This window comes from Bactrocera oleae, chromosome 2, assembly GCF_042242935.1.
Source record: "Bactrocera oleae isolate idBacOlea1 chromosome 2, idBacOlea1, whole genome shotgun sequence".
Taxonomy (NCBI): Eukaryota; Metazoa; Arthropoda; class Insecta; order Diptera; family Tephritidae; genus Bactrocera; species Bactrocera oleae.
The window spans coordinates 10,843,481-10,864,732 of record NC_091536.1 but is presented as its reverse complement, the minus strand read 5'-3'; the positions used below and the strand labels follow the sequence as shown (position 1 = coordinate 10,864,732).

Genomic DNA, 21,252 nt, shown 5'->3' with positions numbered 1-21,252 from the left:
TACTTTATTTTCCTCCGCTAAACTACAAGTGTGCGGTATTAAAATCAATTTTTAGCACATTACTGGCTACATTTTCCGGAATTCGCTGGAAGAAAGCTATAAAATTATATCAAAAGCAAGGTTTTTATAATCGAATGCCTATGTATGTCAAAATATTATATGCCAAAAAATTTACGAATGAGTAAATGCAAAAAGTGTAAAATTGCATGCATGTTTTTGATTAGAAATAAAAGTTATATACTCAAAATCAAAACACCCTTCAACCATTTTCAACAAAACCAAACGTAAAGGTATTGGAACAACGAAATCACAAAAATTTGGATATATAACCAGTCATAGTCTGAAAAAATTTTACACATCTAAAAACCGCAGTCATAACTGCCTACACGGAAGGCTAAACATAAAGGCCCTTTTTTCCTTGTGAGAAAATTTAATTTAAATATTATTTTACTTCTTTTTATACCCAGAACAGGGTATATTAAGTTTGCCACGAAGTTCGCAACAGAGGCAAATGTCGGAGATCTTATAAAAAATATATATAAAGGATAAGCGTGACGAGCGAAATAGTCCCTCAGTTTTTGAGATATCGCTCTGAAATTTTGCACACATCTTTTTCTCTGCAAGAAGCAGCTCATTTGTCGGAACCGCCAATATCAGACCACTATAGCGTATAGCTGTCATACAAACTGAACTATCGGAATCAAGTAGTAGTATGAAAAAAAAATTGTATACGGCAAGATATCTTCACGAAATTGTTACCGAAAGCATTGCTACAATATTTTAATAATTTTTTTAAATCAAATCAAAATCAAGTTCTTGTTTGGAAATTTTTTTTTTTTTTTTGTAAAGGGTATTCTAGTTTTGTTGCAATTGAAGTAAGCGTGTTTTATTTTATTTCACTAATTTCCTACACTTTTTCTTTCATACGCACAGGAAACACTGCAACTACGTCCTGTAGGCCGCCGTGATGCCGGACTCTATACATGTCAAGCGCAAAACTCCGTGGGCACCTCAGAGCAACTCTCCGTTCAGTTGGACGTTAAATGTAAGCATCTTCTTTTCGTTTAAGCATTTTATCAGCAGTAATTTCAAAAATTTCAGTATATCTCTCACTGCTCATCACACATCTTTCATTTTTTGTCTTTCTCTTTTCTAGATCCACCAAAAATAGTTTCGGCCGGCCCGGATCGGCTTACTACAGCGCCACTATTCAGTCCAGCCGCATTTGAGTGTGTCGCCGAGGGGAATCCAATGCCCAGCTACAAATGGGTGCAGAGGTATGTAAAGAAACAGCAACTAAAAAAAATACTGTACTTATTTACTGCGTTGATTTAAAGTTTGCGTTTCAATATAGTGCTGGACAACACGAAACTTTAATACGCTGCCATCAAATGTCGCCTTAAATCAGTTTTTACTATTTGCTCCGTCAAAGTTTAACAGCATCAGTGCTGGTACAGTTGAGCCCAATTTCATATTTCAATAGCCTTTGGCGGCAGTCAATCCTTTCGCGTCTGACTTATAATCCATTTGAGCATGGCGCAGCAGCAGCTTTATCACCACAAGCGACCACAAGTTGTGCCTACAAGCCTACGGTCGTATTAACGCCACAAGTCCACCTGTGCCACGTTTGTGGCAGTGAACGGCAAATTTTCAATTTAAATTTTCCACGAACCCTTTTCACCGTTGCCGCATCTCTTTGGAAGTTCCGTGTAAATGGTCCATGTTGTCACGCGTATTTCGTATATTTTAGTTTTTTTTTCTCTTTCTCACGTACACTTTTACGCAGCAGTTGCAATTTTGTGTCGCCCTCGAGGTGTCTACGTATGCTGCAGCAACACTGTTCGCTTCGTTAGTCTGGACAGATTTGGCTGTGGGCTACACTGCTTGTCACTTTTCCGCTTGAGTAGATTATGCTGCGGTTGTGTGTGTTACAGATATGCCGATATATGAAGGCTTCATATTTTGCAATCACTTTCGTTATTGTGTTACGTTTTTGATTTGCGATGTGAACGGAGTTGGCTAAAAACAGTTAATGTACACTTAAAACAGTCGACTTTTTCCGTTGTCACACAATTAATTCAGCTACATTTGTTCTTCGGAAGCTAAGTACATTTGTTAACTGACCAGTCTCTTCCATCTGCTTTTTAGCAATAAAGATATGTGATACCAAAACATAAATCAATAATATTCTTTTCTTGATTAATTCAACAATCATCTTTTTTATTTGTTTGCTGACTGCATTTCGCATTTTTAATTCATTGCTCATACGCCATGTAGCACAAGCTTACTTTCATATGACCAATGCACAGCAAGTGGTATAATATATTATATTAATACCTTATTAACTCAAAAAACTGTTTCTCACCCCATTCCACCGATATTTTCTGTGCATTTGAGTTTAAAATCCAGCTTATCGCAGGCATGAGTCTGCTTTCGCACAGATAAATATATCGCTCAACAATTTGTGTTCGTTCATTCGGTTATTTAATTACAGCTAACAATTTTCGTCGGCAATTAAAATGTTATATATGCAAAAGTTACTGTTTATACGTTAATATGATATATACTTATACATTAATATTTGTGTATATGTAAAGGCATTATCTTGCGATTGCTTAAATGAGCTGAAATTAAAGTCATTCGACAGTTGAAGAAAAATTAACTGCACAGTCATACACACACATATATATACACAAATGAGTATTTTATGCACTCTTCAAGCATTTTTTCACAGCGTGTTTCCGTTTCCTCTTTGCGGTTTTGCACACAGCTGCTACATCCGCTACCAAGGCGCTGATACGTGTGCCGCAGACATTCTTTCGCATTCTAGTTGTTATTGTTTCTTCTGTCTGTTTGCGGTTGTAAGCTATACATTTATTTGCACAACATCGCTGCAATTGTCTTCTTATATTCCTGTTGTTTTTTGTTGTTTTTTTTTTCGCTTCATTTGTTTATTTTGTTCAGCGCTTGCCATGCCGGCGCTTGCGGCATTTTACCATTGCTATTGCACGATTTTTTAATTAGCAACGTCAGGAAATTGTGCGCCGTCAGAGCGCAAACGTAGGACTGATTGCTACTTTCTCCAGCCATACAATGCGTTTATTCGAAGACGACATTCAGCTGTAAGATGTGTAATTAGAAAAGGAAAGGAGGAAGCGATAAGAAATTTTGATAAGAGTAATATAATATTGAAGACAATTATGTTAAGTAAGATGAAGTCTTGCTATATTTACTTTTCTTTCTTTCTTTAAAATTAAATTTATTTCGCCGCAGTAGTTAACTGCTTAAGGATTCTAACTGTTATGCGATATGCTGTAAGCTCGACTCTCAAATCAAAAAATACAATTTTGGAAGTTCTTATCTCTTGCAACAGTATCTTATTAAAGGATAGCGTATTTCTTAAATCACCTCTGAGATTTAGCTAACTCCTTCGAATATGAGAAGAAGAGAGAGAAATCTTGCTGATCGTCTTTATACAATATATAAAAGTAGAGACAATATAATTTTCAAATACATATATCATCCAGCTCTCAAAAGAATTAGCAGACTCTCCATATCAACATATGTATTTCGGGCAATAAATAATTAAGTTAAAACCTTTATAACTAACCTCCACAGATATTCCTATTTCCTAAAATCTTCTCACTAAATTTAAAGGACATTTTCAAGCAGCAGAATTTGAAGAACCGCTCCTTTCATGAATAATAAATAAGCATAGATTATCACCAAAACTGGTAGCACAATCTACTGTATTTAAGCGTACAAGTTATAACTCGCAAATGTAAGCCAAAGTTTCTTGATTATAGGGGTATAGGTACTTATTTATTTTATTTTTCATATTTTTCTGGTATAATAGAGTAGTTAATTTTGAAAAACAAAAATCATAGATGAAACCCATTGATATGAAAGAAAAAATAACAAAAAATAAAGAAAAAATTATTTGCAGACGATCTGCGCTCGGAAAAAGGAAGTAGAGGGGGGTGGGGGTAGTGAATTTTTAAGGAACAAAAGCGGGTTATGTCGATTTCCGGCCAAACTACGAGTCCTATAAAAAAAAATATATGACTAAGTTGTAGGTAATGAAAAGATCTACAACTTTGGTATATACCCCATTGCACATAACCCCAATATTTATGTGAAAAATTCAAATATTCAGTTTTTGAGTTTTTTATTCTTAACTTGTAAAAGTTGTATTTTTTCACAAAATATGGTGCAAACCTTCCTATGTCTCAAATACACTGTATTTTTTTAAATTTAAAATACCTTTTTTTAACTTAATATCGGAAAACCCCTAAATGTGAAATGTAGAATATACGCAACAAGGAAGGTTGTTTCTTTTTATTTGAAAATTTTTTCCCAATCAATGTAAACGAAAGCACAAAATGTTCTCAGATACTTTTTGGGAATAGATGCTGTTCGATTCTCTAGAGAATCAGTTATTGGTACAACTAACCGGTGTAATATTGGCTAAACATTTTCAGGACAAATAAATAGCTATTGCTGCGATATCTCAACGCTCCTAATACCTAGTCAACTTTTTCATTACAGAAGATTAAACTCAATGCTTATAATATATAATATATGACAATGCAGACAATTGTGACTGATCGTTGAACTAGTAAATAACCAGATGTCGCTTAGACTTCTTTAAACTCCCAGACTTTGAATAGTTCAGCAGTTTAAAAAAGGTGGATGTTCCCTCAATCATAAAGCTGCACTAAACTTATCAGTTAAGTACGCATACTTTTAACATAGGTTCCTCACAGGTTGTTTATAACCCTCTGTTTATGATTCATCTAACTCAAAATTTTGTCAGACAGCATACACATCACTCTGACTTCCATCTCAGTGCTATCAATTTGTACTTAGAAGTGAAGGCCATCAAAATAGTTATATAAAAAGTGGGAACTAAAAGCTTGATTGAAGGAAAGCTACTTAAAGGAAAGTCACTTAGTTTTGAAAATATCACTTAGCACTGAGAAAATTTCTTTTGTCTTAAAACGAATGGACTTACACTGCATAGAAGATAAGCATCTTTTACCTAATCCACGAACGCTTACACCTATTGTCTTTTCCAAATAGCACCTGGATTTCCTAGCACCCTTCTTGGCTGGAAATTGCCAATTACACCAAAATTTGTCTCTTTCTCTCTCTGTCTCTCTCTGAAGTTGAAGCAAATATTAATAATAATGGCAGAGCATCTTGGATTAAGATAACATATACAATGTTATACATGTATACTTACATACAAACATTTTTATTGTTATTATTGCCGCTTGCTGTGCAAATAAAAAAAAACTTCAACAGCCACAAAACATGTAAACGTGTGAGCAATGAGATAAAAATGTTTCTCAGTAATGTTGTGGTGGTGATGTTTGCAAAATACACACTCCCACAACGTCACACACATATATATATGTATATGTATATAAATATAGGTGCATGCACAGGTCCTATGTGCTAATTAACATGCAAAGCGACAAGCGGTCGAAGGAAAGCGAAAAGGAAGTGCACAGCGATAGCGGCAATTGCAACCACAGAAACAGCGAAAAAACAGCAAACAACAAACAATAACATTACAAAATACCAAAGCAAGCATATACGGCTGTATGAATGCGTGTGTGCGTGTGTGTGAATAAGCATGAAACATCTCTGCATGCTTTGCACGCATTCACATACGTGGCAAATAGCATAAGTGTGTAGTGGTAATAATAAGTTTTTTATTTGTTTTATAATTCAAGTTTTTATGAACTTCCGACTAAATATGTACAAATTTAAAAGCCGCAGCATACATGTAATTATATAAGTCCTATGCTATGTAAATATATATGCATATATGTATGCATGCGTGTGTGCGCTTGTGGGTTTTGCGGGCTCTAACTTTTTTTTAAACTTTATTTCTTATTACTTTTATTATATTGTTTGTATTTTTATGTTCTTTCGCATAACGCAAATATCTACTTATGTGGTTCTTACAGTGAATGCTCAGCCTATGTATCTTAGGGATATTAAAAATTATTGTATTTGCTAAACGAAGCTTTAAATGACATTTATAGTGTTTAAGCCAACATAGAAATTAAAAAAGATATAAAAATACAATATATGAAACCACTGTTAGAAGAAACGCAAAATAGGCGTATATTATTTAGTAATACATATAAACATATATTAAAATCGACCTAGTTAACTCAAATCAGAAACATTTATATTATAATAACTGTGGATACCTAAGGACATATTAACCGAAAGTTCAAAATTCTCATATTAGGTATATGGGAGCTAAGGGAAATACTACCCGATTTTATCCATTTTTAGCATTACGACATATCATTACCAGAAAAAAAGTATCTCATGAGTTTTATTAAGATAGCTCCGCGTATTATCCAATATAGTTATAAGGTGTGATTATTACCCATGTGTATATTACCCATATGGGTGCAATGAAAAATGTTCAACCGATTTTATCTCTTTTAGGCACAAATATAAACTTATTTGGAAAGACATTCGCTCTGTATTTCATTAAGATAACTCGCATATTGCCTGATATATAGTCAACTGGAAGCTGGAAAATATTTATATATTAGGCCTATGGAGGCCATTGGCAGCAATAACCTGATTTTACCCATTTGCAGTATCAAGACACCGTATTGCCAGCAAAAGACACCTATTTTAATTGTTATAGTGACCGCTATTTTCGGTCATAGTATTGGGGGCTTGAAAAGTTACAGTCCGTTTTTAACTATTTTTAGACATGAGAAGGCACACCTTAAAGGTGCTATACGTGCAAAGTTCTATGCCGATATATTACTGAAAAGTGAAAGAACCAGATGGAATTTATAAATCTGCTTTATGGAAAAAAACGTTGATTCGATTTCCTTAATTTTTACACTGTAATATACAAATGTTAGGATAAAATCACATACCAAATTTGGTTGAAATCGGTCATGTAAGTCCTGAGATATGGAATTTCTAATGAAAGTAGGTGGTTCACGTCCCTTGTCTAATTTTGTCATGGGTTCATGGCAATCGCTTTCGTACTATATAGTAGGGAGGAGCGAAAAAAAAATGTTTTTTGCTTAGCCTGAGGGTAAAATTTGTAGATTATAAAAAAAGAAAATTTTTGGAACATTTTTTTTTTTAACATCTAGAGGCCCATTCACCATATTTATATATACTGTCTCTACTTACAAAGAATTAGTAGTGCTACCTGTCGGGGCTGGTGACCACAGAACTATTTTCAATTCTTGTTCAAGGACTTATGAAAACGGTCCTGTTGCTGATAAAATGCGAACTGCCTGCTGTAAAAATATTCCTACTTCAGTAATATTTAACAAATTAAGGCAACAATCAAATGCCAATAAATGGGTAAGGCATGTATTATTGCTTTAAATAACTTACATCGTCAGAAAAAATTCAAATTTTTAACTTAAATTTCCATATACAAATTTCACTTTTTATTAAATGAACTTTTTACCTGCTTTTAACCTGCTTTTTACATACCAGCAATAATTGATACAAAGCCTTTTATAAATACTATACCTACTTTATTGCATTTCGAGCGCCATATGAAGTAGCAACCGGAATGCAGCGAAGAATTTTTAATACTTGCTGCATGCTTCAGTCAATCAGTTGCTCATATACCATAGCTCGTTCACTACATGTCAGCCGCTACATGCATTGAACAGAGGCAACTTGATGGCAGACAATCTTATGGAAAAAACCGTTATGCAGGCTTTTTTGCGCACTGTAATATGTTAAGCTGTTTCATATAAATAACTTTTGTGGTGAATTGTTTTTTTTTTTTTTACTTTTCTTGTCAAACATTTTAAGCGTTATTGCTGAGGGCTATTTTCGATGAATTATTGCTTTGGATTAAAATTGTGTTAAACAAGCTCTTTTTGCATTTTAAACCATTTAAATCAATAAATGTTTTATTTTATTTTCTAGAATTGCGCACGGCTCCAAGTTTGTGGAGCGTGGCAGTGAGCCACGCCTTGTTATTGACAATGTCACTTACGATTATCAGGGTGAATACGAATGCCGTGCCACAAATTATATTAATGGGCAGGAGCGCGTTGCTGTCTCCGAACCGATTTCATTGCAAGTTGTGGGTAAGTAAATTATATACATATATTTTTGAACGTCAATCTATTAGTATACCATAAATATAGCACTGGTTTTCTAAAGCGATCATTCCCTCCTAAAAAAAGCGTACATAGATCAGAAGACCACACTCTAGTAGTGAAATAATTTATATGCGAATATTATATACTCGTACTATATTAAATGTAGAACAGCTTCCTGTAACTCTTATGCGCGCTTTTGTAATAAACTGTTATAGAACATGTAACAACTTCGCTTCCCATTCATTCCAACTAGCCGATTTCTGCGAGCCCGTTCGGCTGTACGCATAATAGTCCCAAAGTTAAGATATCGCTGTAAAATTTTGCACACGCCATTTTCTCCTCATGTGACTAATTATTTGTCGGAACCGCGGATTCCGGGTCACAATAACATATAGCTGTCATACAAACTAAACGATCGGAATAAATATAAAGCTTCTTCCACTTCTAAGCCTATTATCCAACAAATCTTTAAGCGCATGTAAGAAAATATTGCAAAGTTTTTATTATGAACATCTTCACACGATTTTTAAATCGTGATCTTATGCTAAGATTATAAACAAATCCTTGAAATCACTTCTATGATTTAAAAAAAATATATATTAGCGTGCATATGACCGTATAAATACTACATATGGCCATTCATATAAAAGCGTGTGCGCGTATGTAAATGTAGCATAAATAAGCCGCTGCTACTGATTTTGCCAGCACTGCTGCTGCATATAATGCATAAATATACAACGAAGTAATACGCAAATGTGGTCAGTTGCAACAGCAACAGCGGGCACAATAACAATACCTAAAGCAACATCCGATAAACCGCACAACTAACAAACTCAACTTTCAAGTCAAGCTAACTGAGCAGAAAATGTATCTAGTTGCAAGTTCAAATGTGAAAATACAAGAGGAGCATTGCCAGCAAAAGCAAAACTGCCATGATATTAAAAAAACAAAGAATTTAAAATGTGTTTTCGTGTTGTTTTAAATTACATATGTTGTTAGGTTGTTGTTGGTATTGTTGTTGTTTTTAAGGTCACAACGACAAAAAGTCTGACTTGCAACCGTAGCATTTGTTGCATGTTGCAATATTATTTGTTGTTTTTATTGCAAGCGTTAGCTCATAAATTATGTGCGTGTGGCAACATATATGTTGAGGCAGTAAATTTAAATATCTTTTGCATTTTCAATTTTTTCCTTCGTTTCTTGTAAACATTTGTCGTTTTTTCCATGTTGTTGTTGTTGTGTTCATTTTTGCGGTCACTGACAAAGTTTTTGTGGTTGCCAGGAGTGTGCGAAACCAATCTGCAAGCGCATGCATACACAAGTATATACACTTGTATATACTAGTAGAGGCTACATATTTATACGTAAATATGTATATGTTTGTGTGCGTAAATTTGTTGCAAGCAGGTTGAAAAGTTTTTAACCACACTGCTCCACTTGCCGCTACTGAATTTATATGCTAACGCTGTGTTTGCTGTTGCTTATGACTGTTTAATAACTTCACCTGCATTGTATGACCACCATGTTGCATGCAACATTTATTAAACTTGACGTCAAATCGTGTTGCTTGTTTGCTAATGTCATATGTTTTGGGCATATGTATATTGCAAGTTCTTTAAGTCGGTGTTGGTAAAAAGTATTTCCGCAGCACCGAGAGAGAAGAGGCAGCAGCAATCGCTTGAAAGGGTGCAAATACCAAATACAAAAAATACTTGTAGTATTAAAACCCACTTACTGCTCATTGCTCCTCAATACTGTTCGGTTTTGTTGTTTACTTTCATATTTAATTTTAATTTGTTAATTTTTTTCCTAAACCAATCTTTCTTTATAAAACTTATTCATTTAATCGTAATTTCTTTTTTTTTTGTATTTCAGGCGCACCACAAGTACTGCGCCCACATCCATCGATGCACACAATATCGGTAAAACGTGGCCAGCCGGCCGTTATGTCACTGGTGGTTTGTGCAGATCCACGACCACATCGAGTCTCATGGGAGTGGGGCTCTTTGCGACTGGAAGCTGGTTCAGGAATTGGTGAGTTCAAGATAATTTATTTTAGAGAGCTGGTATCTTTCGTTTTAAAAGCAAACTTACTTATTTAGAAAACACTCTGACTTTATCACGTGCAACGCAATAACAAAAATCTCAAAGCTTAAGCTGTTGCTTGGTCACTGCTTTATAGTGACACATATTTATTGTAGGGTCACAGTATAGAACGGATGATAATATTATACTGTTTAGGGTAACAGGGTGTATTTTGTAACATTCAGAAGTAAACGTCGGAGATATACATATACGCGAACTAGCCGTTCAGTTTTTGCGTTATCAATTTTCGAACTTTTGTACACCTCCTTTTCACTAAAAGAAGCTGCTCTTTTGTCGTAACCGCTGATATCACTACAACATATAGCTGTCATACGATCAAAATCAAAATTAAGATCCTTCTACCTTGCCCTTTTAGGATATAAGAAATGATATGGTGAAGGGTATTATAGGTTCCATGCAGTTTGCGTCCTTTCCTCCTGAAGAAGCTGCTCATTTGTCGGAACCGGCGATATTCGATCATTATAGCATACGCCGGCCAAACAAACTGAATGGTTGGAGTCAAGCGTTAGTGTAAAAAGGTTTTTATTTGACAAGATATCTTCCAGATATTTGGCATGGATTATTATCTAAGGCTATGGTATAATTTCCAAAGAAATTGTTCAGACCGGACCACTTTAGCTATAATATAAACTAACCGATAAAAATATACAAATCAAAGATACGAAATATTTTGTAATTGTGAAGGGTGTTATAGCTTCGGTGCAGCCGAAGTTAACAATATTTCTTGTTTTTTTTTTCTATACGACATTTTTATATATAATATATGTTTTATAATTCAAACGTTCAATATAATTCCAAGATCTTGATCATGCAGAACAGATTCTTGAATTTTTATAAACCATGTCACCTTAAGGTTGCTTTTAAGCTCACGAAATACCCTATGGTAATGTGTTTTTTTGCCTTAAAGATATGCGAGCGAATACGAGCTATTCAACTGTTCATCTTTGAAAAATACCATTGTCGTATCCTGGGTCCACAGTATTTAATTCGCGTTTGTTTCGGCAACATTCCTATGACAAACTGATTTAACAACGGTAATGAAGGAATCTGGCTGGATTGTAAAAGTATCGCTTAAGCCGTTTGTTCCTAAATTATTCCTGTTCTATCAATAAGCTTGTTGTAGTTAACTAGACGAAGTTTCTTTTGAAGTTAGAAAATTCAACAAGTTATCTTCCAATCATCCTTCTTTTATTCTTACTTAATCAGCATTAAATCCTTAAAATAGCAAAACACTCTTTCACACCATTTGATATTCTTGAAGTAGAGCGCAAAAATCTAAAATCGATTGCGTGTTGAAATCCAAGTAAGTACAAAAAAAACAGTGCTCAGACTTACAAACATTCAATAATGCCCAAAATTTGATGCATGAACACACAATCAGCTGCAACTAAGCTCGCCTTTTCGACTGAGCCTTCAAAAAATCTTTGGCTTGCCATTTTGAAAGAAAATAAATGAGCTGATATGCCATTTGCCGTCACAAAAGGAAAGAGTTATGCAACGCGTCAGTTCAACGGTCTGCTGCAGTCACTCGCATAGCTCGGCCAACGTTCCCTTGGGCAGCGGTTACAGCATTCGACTGCTGACGCATACGAGTATGTACTGTACACGAAGGCATTTCACATACCAGTTATTGACTGTGTGCAGTTATTTGTAGGTAAATGAAGTGCAATCAGTGTGCCCATTGGTGGCACACATGTTAAGCCATTACTTTGCACGTGCATAATACTCATACGCCCTGTTGGCCACGAGTCTATATCCGTATGCAGGTGAATGTCTTTCGTAAATCAAGACTGGTTGTGCACAAGCACATAGCTATAACCTACGATCTCTGCAATTTTCTACGACGGCATACGTTTTCCTCTGCTTTACCGTTCCGTTTGCTTGGATTTCGACAATACTATACTTTGCCAAGATTCTCTTTATAAAACCTTTACGTTTACTTTTGCTTTGTTCATTCTACTGTTTCACAATTACAAACATTGTGTTTGACATAAGCTGTAACATAGGTTGCTTTTGTGGCACTTACGCATTTTTGCAGCCTACTCCACTCGTTATATTCGTACAAGAATCACATGTGCTTGGGTGCTGACGCAAGATGCATTGAAAAAAGTAAGGATTTTGATTTCATAATTTTTCACCAGCATCCTGCACTAGTACTACCGTTTTCAATTGCCTTGTAACATTAAACAACTGCAATTTCGCAAACCATTTAACCGCTGTATATAAGAAAATTTAGTGATTTTAGAGTGAGGATCCAAAGTGAATTTACATAGGCATTACACTTAAGGTTAGTCAGGTGTGTGTGTAAGTATGTTCGCTGACCATTTTCTTGTCTCTTATGTACCACTTAAGTGAGGTTATAGCTTATTTAGCCACACTCCAACTTTTTTAATGACTGCGAGGCAGAGCAAAGTTTTGCAGCCGTGTAAATGACTTTAGATTTTATGTCTGAATTTAGTTAAGGTCCCAAAATTTTGATTCTGAACACAAATTCGTTTTTCAAATTAGCTCTAAAATACTCCGTTTGCTTTCTATCTTTCACTTGTCAGTTGTTTACATGTAGTGATTAATGTCAAATGTCCCCGCCAAGCCACTTCATCGCTTTTAATTATTTTTGTTGAGACTTTTTACTGCTCTTCGGTTTTTTTTTGTGATTTGATTAGACGTTTCGACCGTAATTTCGTACAAGTATACTCTTTGAAGCCCAATCACATTTCGTTTGAATATAGGCAACCGTCTTTTGAAATACTTATATTGTGAAGATGGAGTGTGAGCATTCTCAACATCCATTACAGCAGCCATGTAAATGCTTGTCGCATGTATACCAGTACTGTATAGTTCACTCTCATTCTAAATTCAATGCGGAACATGACGCTACTTGAAAAACTAATGTTTTTAAGAAACTAGAAAGAAAAGTGCGTATTTTGATAGAGAGAAAAATAGTCCGGTCGCTACCCTATTTGAAGCCTTGTAGTATTTCTTCACATTATGAGAAACCCTAAAGTACTACAGTCTATGATGTCAAACTATTTTCAATAGAATGTTAAAGCTTATTTCTGTATAATAACTCAGAAGTATATAAGTATTTTTATTATTTACAGAATATTATATTACATATCACGTTCGTTACCCATTTTCATCTGTATTACTTTACAATCGATCAATATTAGAACCAGTTTAGTATATATCGTCGAAATTTACTTATTCGACTTTTTTACGATCTTTTTTACACTGATCTACAACAATTTTTTAAGCTATGACGTAAAAATATTCAACAAATGTCTTTCTTTGATGATCACTTTGACCACAGGTCGTCATCTTGGCAATAAATCCCCGCGTTTCCCATTGACAGCCGAGAAACGATCGCCAATAAAATGACTTTATTATGCTTAGAGACTGTAAGAGACCTAAGACTATATACAAGACATTGCATTTCATTAGAGTTCGCAGAAGATTAGTATTGCACACAAAAATACACCAATATCATTATATTAAAATATAACAGCACGTTAAAGTACATATATAAAAGGGGCACCATTAAACACAATCACTATACAAATTTATTTCCTATAGTGTTTTTGTACACACACACTTACATATGAGTAGCTGTAGGAGCCTGAAATATTTTGGGGCATTAATTATCGCCAGGCAGGCGTCGCAAGAAAGTTGGCATAATTAAAATTGTACACATTTGTGTATAAGGCACGTTTATGTACACTGCATGTACATACATATAACTATGCTCATGTCTCTTGCCATAATCGCTGGACTATTTTGCTATGTATAAATTTTTTCTTTCAGTTTGCTGCACGGCTGAAGGCCTGTGGCCATGCAGTCATAAAGTTTAATTTATTAATTTTGTTTTTATTTTTTATGGAGTTAAAATAATATTTGCGTGCCAGAAACTTTTTAATTATCAGCTGAATGGTAGATTTAAAAGCAAATCAACATAGAGAAAGTGTTAATACAAAAAGGTAGGGAAAACAGCCATGTAAAAACTGAGCGAAATCACAAATTGTTTAGCATAAAATTTTATAATTTTTAATAAAGTTTATTTGGACTAAGCGTATAGAAATGAAATAAGTCCACGCAATGATATTTAAATATATGTTACATAAAGAACAGTTTGTCGGCTCACACTCGGATGAGTATTGAACCAAAACCAATATTTTAGAGATATTTTTCATGGGGGGTTTTTTTTCATAACTGGTTCTCCGGTTTTCGAAGTCAGCATTCAAATTCGTGATATATTCCTTTGAATTTTGAAATTAAGCTTATTTTAAACATCATTATTAATTATAGTTTGTTTGAACCAAAAATTAAAAATGCGAAACTAATATAATTTTCCTCTTAATTCAATGGTGTATAACATTATGAGAGATCAAAGTTGAATTCTCCACAAAAAACAATCTCTTACTAAAAAAGAACATATCCTCGTTCAGCGCTATAGGCTCTTATACTGATTAAAATTTCGAATATTCATCTTTAATTTGCAAGTATTCGAGTATATTTGCCAACTTTCTTTGAAGAGTCCGTTCAAAAACAATTTTTCTTTTAGCCTTAAAGCATATACGATGGCATCCTGGGTTGAGTTTTACTCCATACACTAGTCGTTTAAAATTTATAAATCTACCTACACTTACTAGTCATTAGAAAATGCTTGGCATAATATTCGTAAAGGAAAACCTAAACGGATCAGTTGGCAGTTTTTGTCTCTGGTATGAAGTTCAACTAAATATCCAAACTCATTTATGGAGGCAGTTTAGACTTAAACAAACAAAAAAGGACTTGAACTTGATAGTTCAGTTTGTATGGCAGCTATATGCTATAGTTATCGGATCACAATAATTTCTTCGAAGATTGCATCGATACTCTGGACAATAATTTGTGCCAAAAAACCCGAACTTCGGTTGCACCGAAGCTATAATACCCTTCACAAATACAAAAGGTTCCTTAGAAGAACTTGATTCCGATCATTCAGCTTGTATGGCAGCTATATGCTATAGTGATCCGATCTGAACAATTTCTTCAGAGATTCCATTATTGCTTTAAATAATAATTCGTTCCAAATTTAGTGATGATATTTCGCCAAATGAACCAGTTTTCCGTACAAGCACTTGTTTCCGATCGTTCAGTTTGTATGGAAGTTATATGCTTACCATGAATAACCCATGCCAAATTTTGAAATATTCTCATCAAATACAAAATTTTTGCATTTAAGCATTTGTTTCCGATCGTCCAGTTTGAATGACATATAGCTGTAAATAGTAATATAGTAGTCCGATATCGACAGTTCTATAATGAATAAATAAATAGTTTGCTTCTTGGGGAGAAAAGGACGTGTGCAAAATTCCAGATTGATATCTCAAAAACTGATGGACTATTTCGCGTATTTACAGACAAACGGATAAACAGACGAACGGACAGACAGACGGAATTGCTAAATCGGCTTAGCTCAACATGCTGATCATTTATATATACATATGTATTTTATAGGGTTCGTTCTAGGCGTTACAAACTTCGTGGCAAACTTATTATTATGTGTTCAGAGTATAAAGATTCAGACAGTTTTAGATCTCGACAGGAGCTGTGGACCGATTTCAGCGCCAAACTATAGTATTTCCATAACATAAGCACACTTCATTTTTCTAAGATAGCTTACATATTAACCGATACATATAAGGTATGTAACCAACCGAATGTTTGCTAAGATTGTCAAGAAACTGGTTACCACGTGTCTTCAAAATATCTCAATTTTTACTGAAGATATAGCTAACACGGACTGATGGGGACATCGACGGACAGACAGTTACACGTATTTCAACTCGTCTCGCCATTCTGTTCATTTATATATACATAACTCTATATCTAACTCGGTTAGTTTTGGGTGATACAAACCAACGTTAGGTCAACAAAACTATTAATATATACTCTGTGCCACATGTCGTTATTAAGTAGCTAATAAATTAATATCGCTATCATAAACAAAAATTCAACAATACCAAAAAAATATTATATTTGCAATTTTCTCATATATTTTCCCAACTTTTATTATCTTTCATTTCATATGCCGTTATATGGTGATGGTAAACCGGTAAAACACCGTCGTGACAATTGAATGAACTTGATATAACTACAACTACGGCCGTTAAATAACGGATATAAATAACGAAATAAACGCGTGTTGCCACATGGTTACAACTGGAACTGCGAATATAACAACAACAACAAAAAATTTCGTTAATAAATATACATGCTCATTCACACTTCACTTCGACTCGGCTGTTGTATGTATATTAATGATGTATTGAACGCGTTAATGGGTATGTTGCTGCGGTCAATACACACATGCCACATGCCACCAACAACCAATAATCAACGAACAACATAAAATAACAACTACAAAAATGCGCAACATTTAAAACTCACTGCGCCTTGAGTGCGAACGATGTAATTAACAATAACCTGCTGCCTGACACAATAACAACAATAACAACAACTTCATCCAACACCACGAAATACGTCTGCCAATTAACTGCATTTGCGTCAACGCTTGTGCTCATGTTAACTCAATCAATTGTTACATAATGTTGTACTGCATGCGGCACATACATGCACACACACACTTATATCCAACGTATTTGCTATGCATTGGCTTTCTTTGTACCGTTATGCTACCGAACCTTTCGCCATCGCCTTGCTGCCATCTGACATTGACGCGCACGTCAATCATTACGTTGTGCTGGCTGCATGCGCCTGCATCACACACACACACCCACACATATTTACAACGAAACTATCTAAATTTGCACCCTGTCGCATCGCAACGCATGCACTTAATTTACTTTTAACGCTGATTTGCTATTTACGCTCTTCGCCGTCAGCAGACCGCTTTCGTGCCGATGATATGTTGCAGGATTCACGCGAGGATTGCTATCTCTCCACTTTGCATATTCTACACACGGATGAGCACGATTCGCGTCCCTACTATCTAGTTGTGGAGAATGAGCGCGGCACCGATCGGCATGCCATTCATTTGAATGTGGAGGGTACGTTTACAGGTGCAGAGTGATTTCCATTTATTTAGCACACATTAAATGTATATGTGATGCACGGACGTTAATGCTATTGTAGTAACTAATGCATGGTAGTATTTGGTATTTATTATAACGTATTGACTAATTTTTAATAACGAACATTTTTATTTTACAAATTATTATTTTTTTAATTTTCACTTTTCATTTCTGACGACTATTAAATAATTAATAATTACGGGCTTATATCCGTTAAAATTACCTTAAATCAAAAATCCACAAAAATGTAATACTGCTATAGATACATGCAGTTGATGATCGAAGAATTAGTCAAAATTTTAATTTTTAACAAAATGACGGCTTACCAAAAAAGTCGTTAAAAAATAAACGTTTTAACTACAGAGTAGCTTAAAAATCGAAATTATTAACAAAAATCTTATTTTTTCGATCATTACTTGATAGAAAATATCTATCAGTTGAAAATTTCAGGCCGATCGGTACTCGTCATCGACTCTAACATCACGTTTTGTAAAATACACGATTAAAGTTTTGAGAGCCCACTAAAAAATTCGTACAAACACGCTTACATTTTTGAAACTATTTGCCGAATCGAATAAAAATTTTCGAAAAAAAAATTGGCTAATAAAAATTTTATAAGCAAAAAAATCGATTTTTTGAAATTCATTAGCGGATATAACCCCTGAAAGCAAGTTAGTAACGTCATTATTTTATTACTAGTTTGAAGTAACAACACGTGTTAAGTAAACTCAATTAAAACCTTTGTTAACATTTATTAAAAAATACACCGGAAATTATCAAGATCTCTTATAAGGTTCAACAACAATTTAGAGTTGTTATGTTACCATAATGATAGCTAGCTTGAATTTACTTCCAAGAAAATATAAATGTACATGTGTACTTCTGCAGAGAAAAGTCTGTTTTAGCTCTTTAGAATAGTGTAGTGCTTAACTTAGCAAAGTTCTGCACCATTACAAAATTTTCAATAAACAAGTAAGAAAGGGCAAAGTTTGTTTGTAACCTGAAAGGTTGATCGATATTTTTGGTAAAAAGTTTACATATTTGGTATCAGGGGGTTTGAACAGTTGTAGTCCGCTTTTGACAAGTTTTGTTCAGAAGACGACACCCTTTAAACGCACTATTCGTACAGAGTTTTATGCTGATATATTCATTGATATTTGATTCGTCTATTGAAAGAATGAAATGGAATTTAAAATGGAATTATATGGAAATTTCCAGTTTAAGCACTGTAACATAGATGTCATGTACCGAATTTGGTTGAAATTGGTAGAGCAGGTGCAGAGATATGTGATTTAATCTACAGGTGGTCAAAGCTACGCCCATTGTTAGATTTTGACCAACCCCCCTTGGGTGCCAAGGAACACGAGTGCTAAGTCAAGATATATCAAGTTTTACCCAAGTAATCGCTTGCACGGACGGACAGACAGAAAGTCGGATTTCAACTCGTCTCATTATCTTAATCATTTATACAAATATAACCCTTTATATATCGCGATTAGTTTAAGGTGATACAAACAACCGTTAGGTGAACAAAACTTACTTTGTAGCAACATGTTGCGAGAGTATAAATATAACATGGCAAGGTTTTTAAACAAGGTCTTTAAATTTACCTATAAACGCAGATATATAGCTACTAATAACGAATTTGCAGTCGACAAGAGTGAATAAGTGAAAAAGTAGACTTGTTCTTAGATAGATAGATAGATAGATGTGGGAGGATATGCACCACGACCATAGGTCTATTGTGCCCTATAATTATTTTCATATTACTTCGTTTAATCTCAAAGCCTAAAGTCTGGACTTGTTTTTACAAAAGGCAACCTTTGCTACCCTGTTTTGTTTATTTGGTAAGATTTGCACCCTCGACAACACATTGAAAAAGATTGAACGATATCGTCCCTTTAAACACAGCAACTTCCAAATAAAATCCTGAAGCAGCTTAAAAATTATTTTTTCACACGAACCTCACATAGATTACGAGCTGTTGTAAAGGATATGCCTTTTAAACATATATGCCTTGCGTAGTGAAAACCTTACCCCCCCCTGACAATTTTAATTCTATTCACTCATGCACACGCTTATCACAACGTTGTTTATATTTTATCAACAACATCTAGTAATTGACATTTTACAGCGGTAATTTAATTTCATTTAATTTGCATAAATTAATTTTCGCTATTCAACACCGGTTGCCGCTGCCTGCCACAGCGACAGCGTCCGCGACGGAAATGCGGTATTTAGTCAAAAGGCTGAAAAATATCAAGCTATGAGCGCTTATCTTTTTGCATGTTAAGTAAAATTTTGCATATAGGAATACTAACGAACACACGCACACACATACACATCTACGCAGTTACCGAAATGCACACGCTTACGTTTATGCTTATGGGCGACAATTAAGTTGTAATTTGCTTGTCTTAATTTGCGATAAGCGTCATCATGCCACTCGCCACAACGAAAAGCCAAACGACGCACTGCCACTGTTGCAATCGCATGCGTTTATTTATTATTATATAGTGTTGGTTATGGTGTGAATTATGTTAATTTCTTCTTTCTAACTATATTGCATGCAATTTATGATAATTTATTTTGTAGTTTAATTCTCGTGTTCTTGCTGTCATTTGCTTGCTACACTGGCATAAATAATCAAAATTATAAGAAAAAGTGCTAGAGTTAAAAGAAAAATGTACCTATTTGATGAAGGGCGATTATATGTAAAACGGCACTTATTCACCTTAGTAATTACATGGTTGCCGAGGCGTATGAGTGGTATTTTGTTTATATGCTAAATATTTTATATTTGAAATAATTCTATATAATTCTTTATTTTGTTCTTGCTTTAAAAAATTAGAACGCTGCTAACACCAAAGTTTCTTATAAAAATATTACGCCAGCGCGTATGAGTAACATTTTGCATGTTAAACAAGCTAGAAGCAACTTTTATTAATGGATATATCAAAAAGGAACAAATGTACGAAGTTTAATATTAAAAATTATTATTATTATTTTAGAGGTCATTAGGGTTGTGAGATAAAATATTCCATCAAGCAGTTTTTATATATTACAGTACGGTCTCAAAGAAAACAAATTAGTTTTTTGTTGCACTGGATATCTTAGCAAAGATTAGCTTTCAAGATTGCGACCTTATTCATAAAAATATTGAATGTGTTCTTAATTTTAAGATATTTACGTATCAAATTTATTGATAAATATTGGCATGTTTGTAACAAAAAATTAGTTTTCCAGTCATGATTAGGGGGCTGCGCACGTTTTTCGTGCTTACAAACATCGAGTGATCTCCACTCTCTGGCTCCTACCGAAAATATGCGAAAAATTATGCGGAAAGTTTTAAATCTTTACTAAAAAGAAAACGTGGAGATATCTAGAATTATCGTCTAGAAAATTTCTGTTTTATTCAATGAAAATTTCGCTTGCTTTTCAAACGTAATTAGCGCACATTCAGAAACAATGATGTCGCCAAATACCAAAATATCGGCAAAGTCTATAAATGGATGTGAAAAAGCATCTAAAGAAACTCAGTGGTTTAATACTGTAATCAAGTTATGGATGCTAAAACAATTTGTCAAACCGTTGGACGTGGAAGGATATTTTTTAAGTAGCATTTGTAAGTAACCATAGAGAATAAAATTATGAAGAAATTGTGCAAAATATGCTCACAAACCGAAACTTTTGAAAATTATGGTGAATAACATATAGAGTGGTTTTACCGGCATCTAAAAGTGAAGAAAGAAAGGCATCAACGTTGGTTGATAGGATCGTAACATTATGGCAAATTACTGCTGGTCCTTAAAAAGAAATTTTCAACAAAAAAAATTATGAAAGAAACGCGCATAAAAGGAGTTTTATTGCAAAGATATCTGCTATTTTGTTCATGTTTTCCGATTTTTGTAGTGTGAATAGACACAAATATATTCAAAATCGATCTT

The 21,252-nt window shown here is 34.3% G+C and overlaps 1 protein-coding gene across 7 annotated transcripts in view; it reads left to right on the top strand.

Moving 5' to 3' along the window:
- Positions 1-21,252, top strand: part of LOC106624572 (uncharacterized) — a 363,928-nt gene that overhangs the window by 260,440 nt on the left and 82,236 nt on the right. For 3 of the 7 annotated variants that reach the window (XM_070108938.1, XM_070108952.1, XM_070108934.1), the window contains 5 exons: positions 934-1,045; positions 1,157-1,277; positions 7,948-8,111; positions 10,002-10,160; positions 17,117-17,293. In XM_070108938.1, coding sequence (XP_069965039.1) covers positions 934-1,045; positions 1,157-1,277; positions 7,948-8,111; positions 10,002-10,160; positions 17,117-17,293 — 733 coding nt within the window. The remainder of the gene's footprint in view (positions 1-933; positions 1,046-1,156; positions 1,278-7,947; positions 8,112-10,001; positions 10,161-17,116; positions 17,294-21,252) is intronic. The other 4 variants (XM_070108962.1, XM_070108942.1, XM_070108943.1 and 1 more) reach the window with 3 other exon arrangements.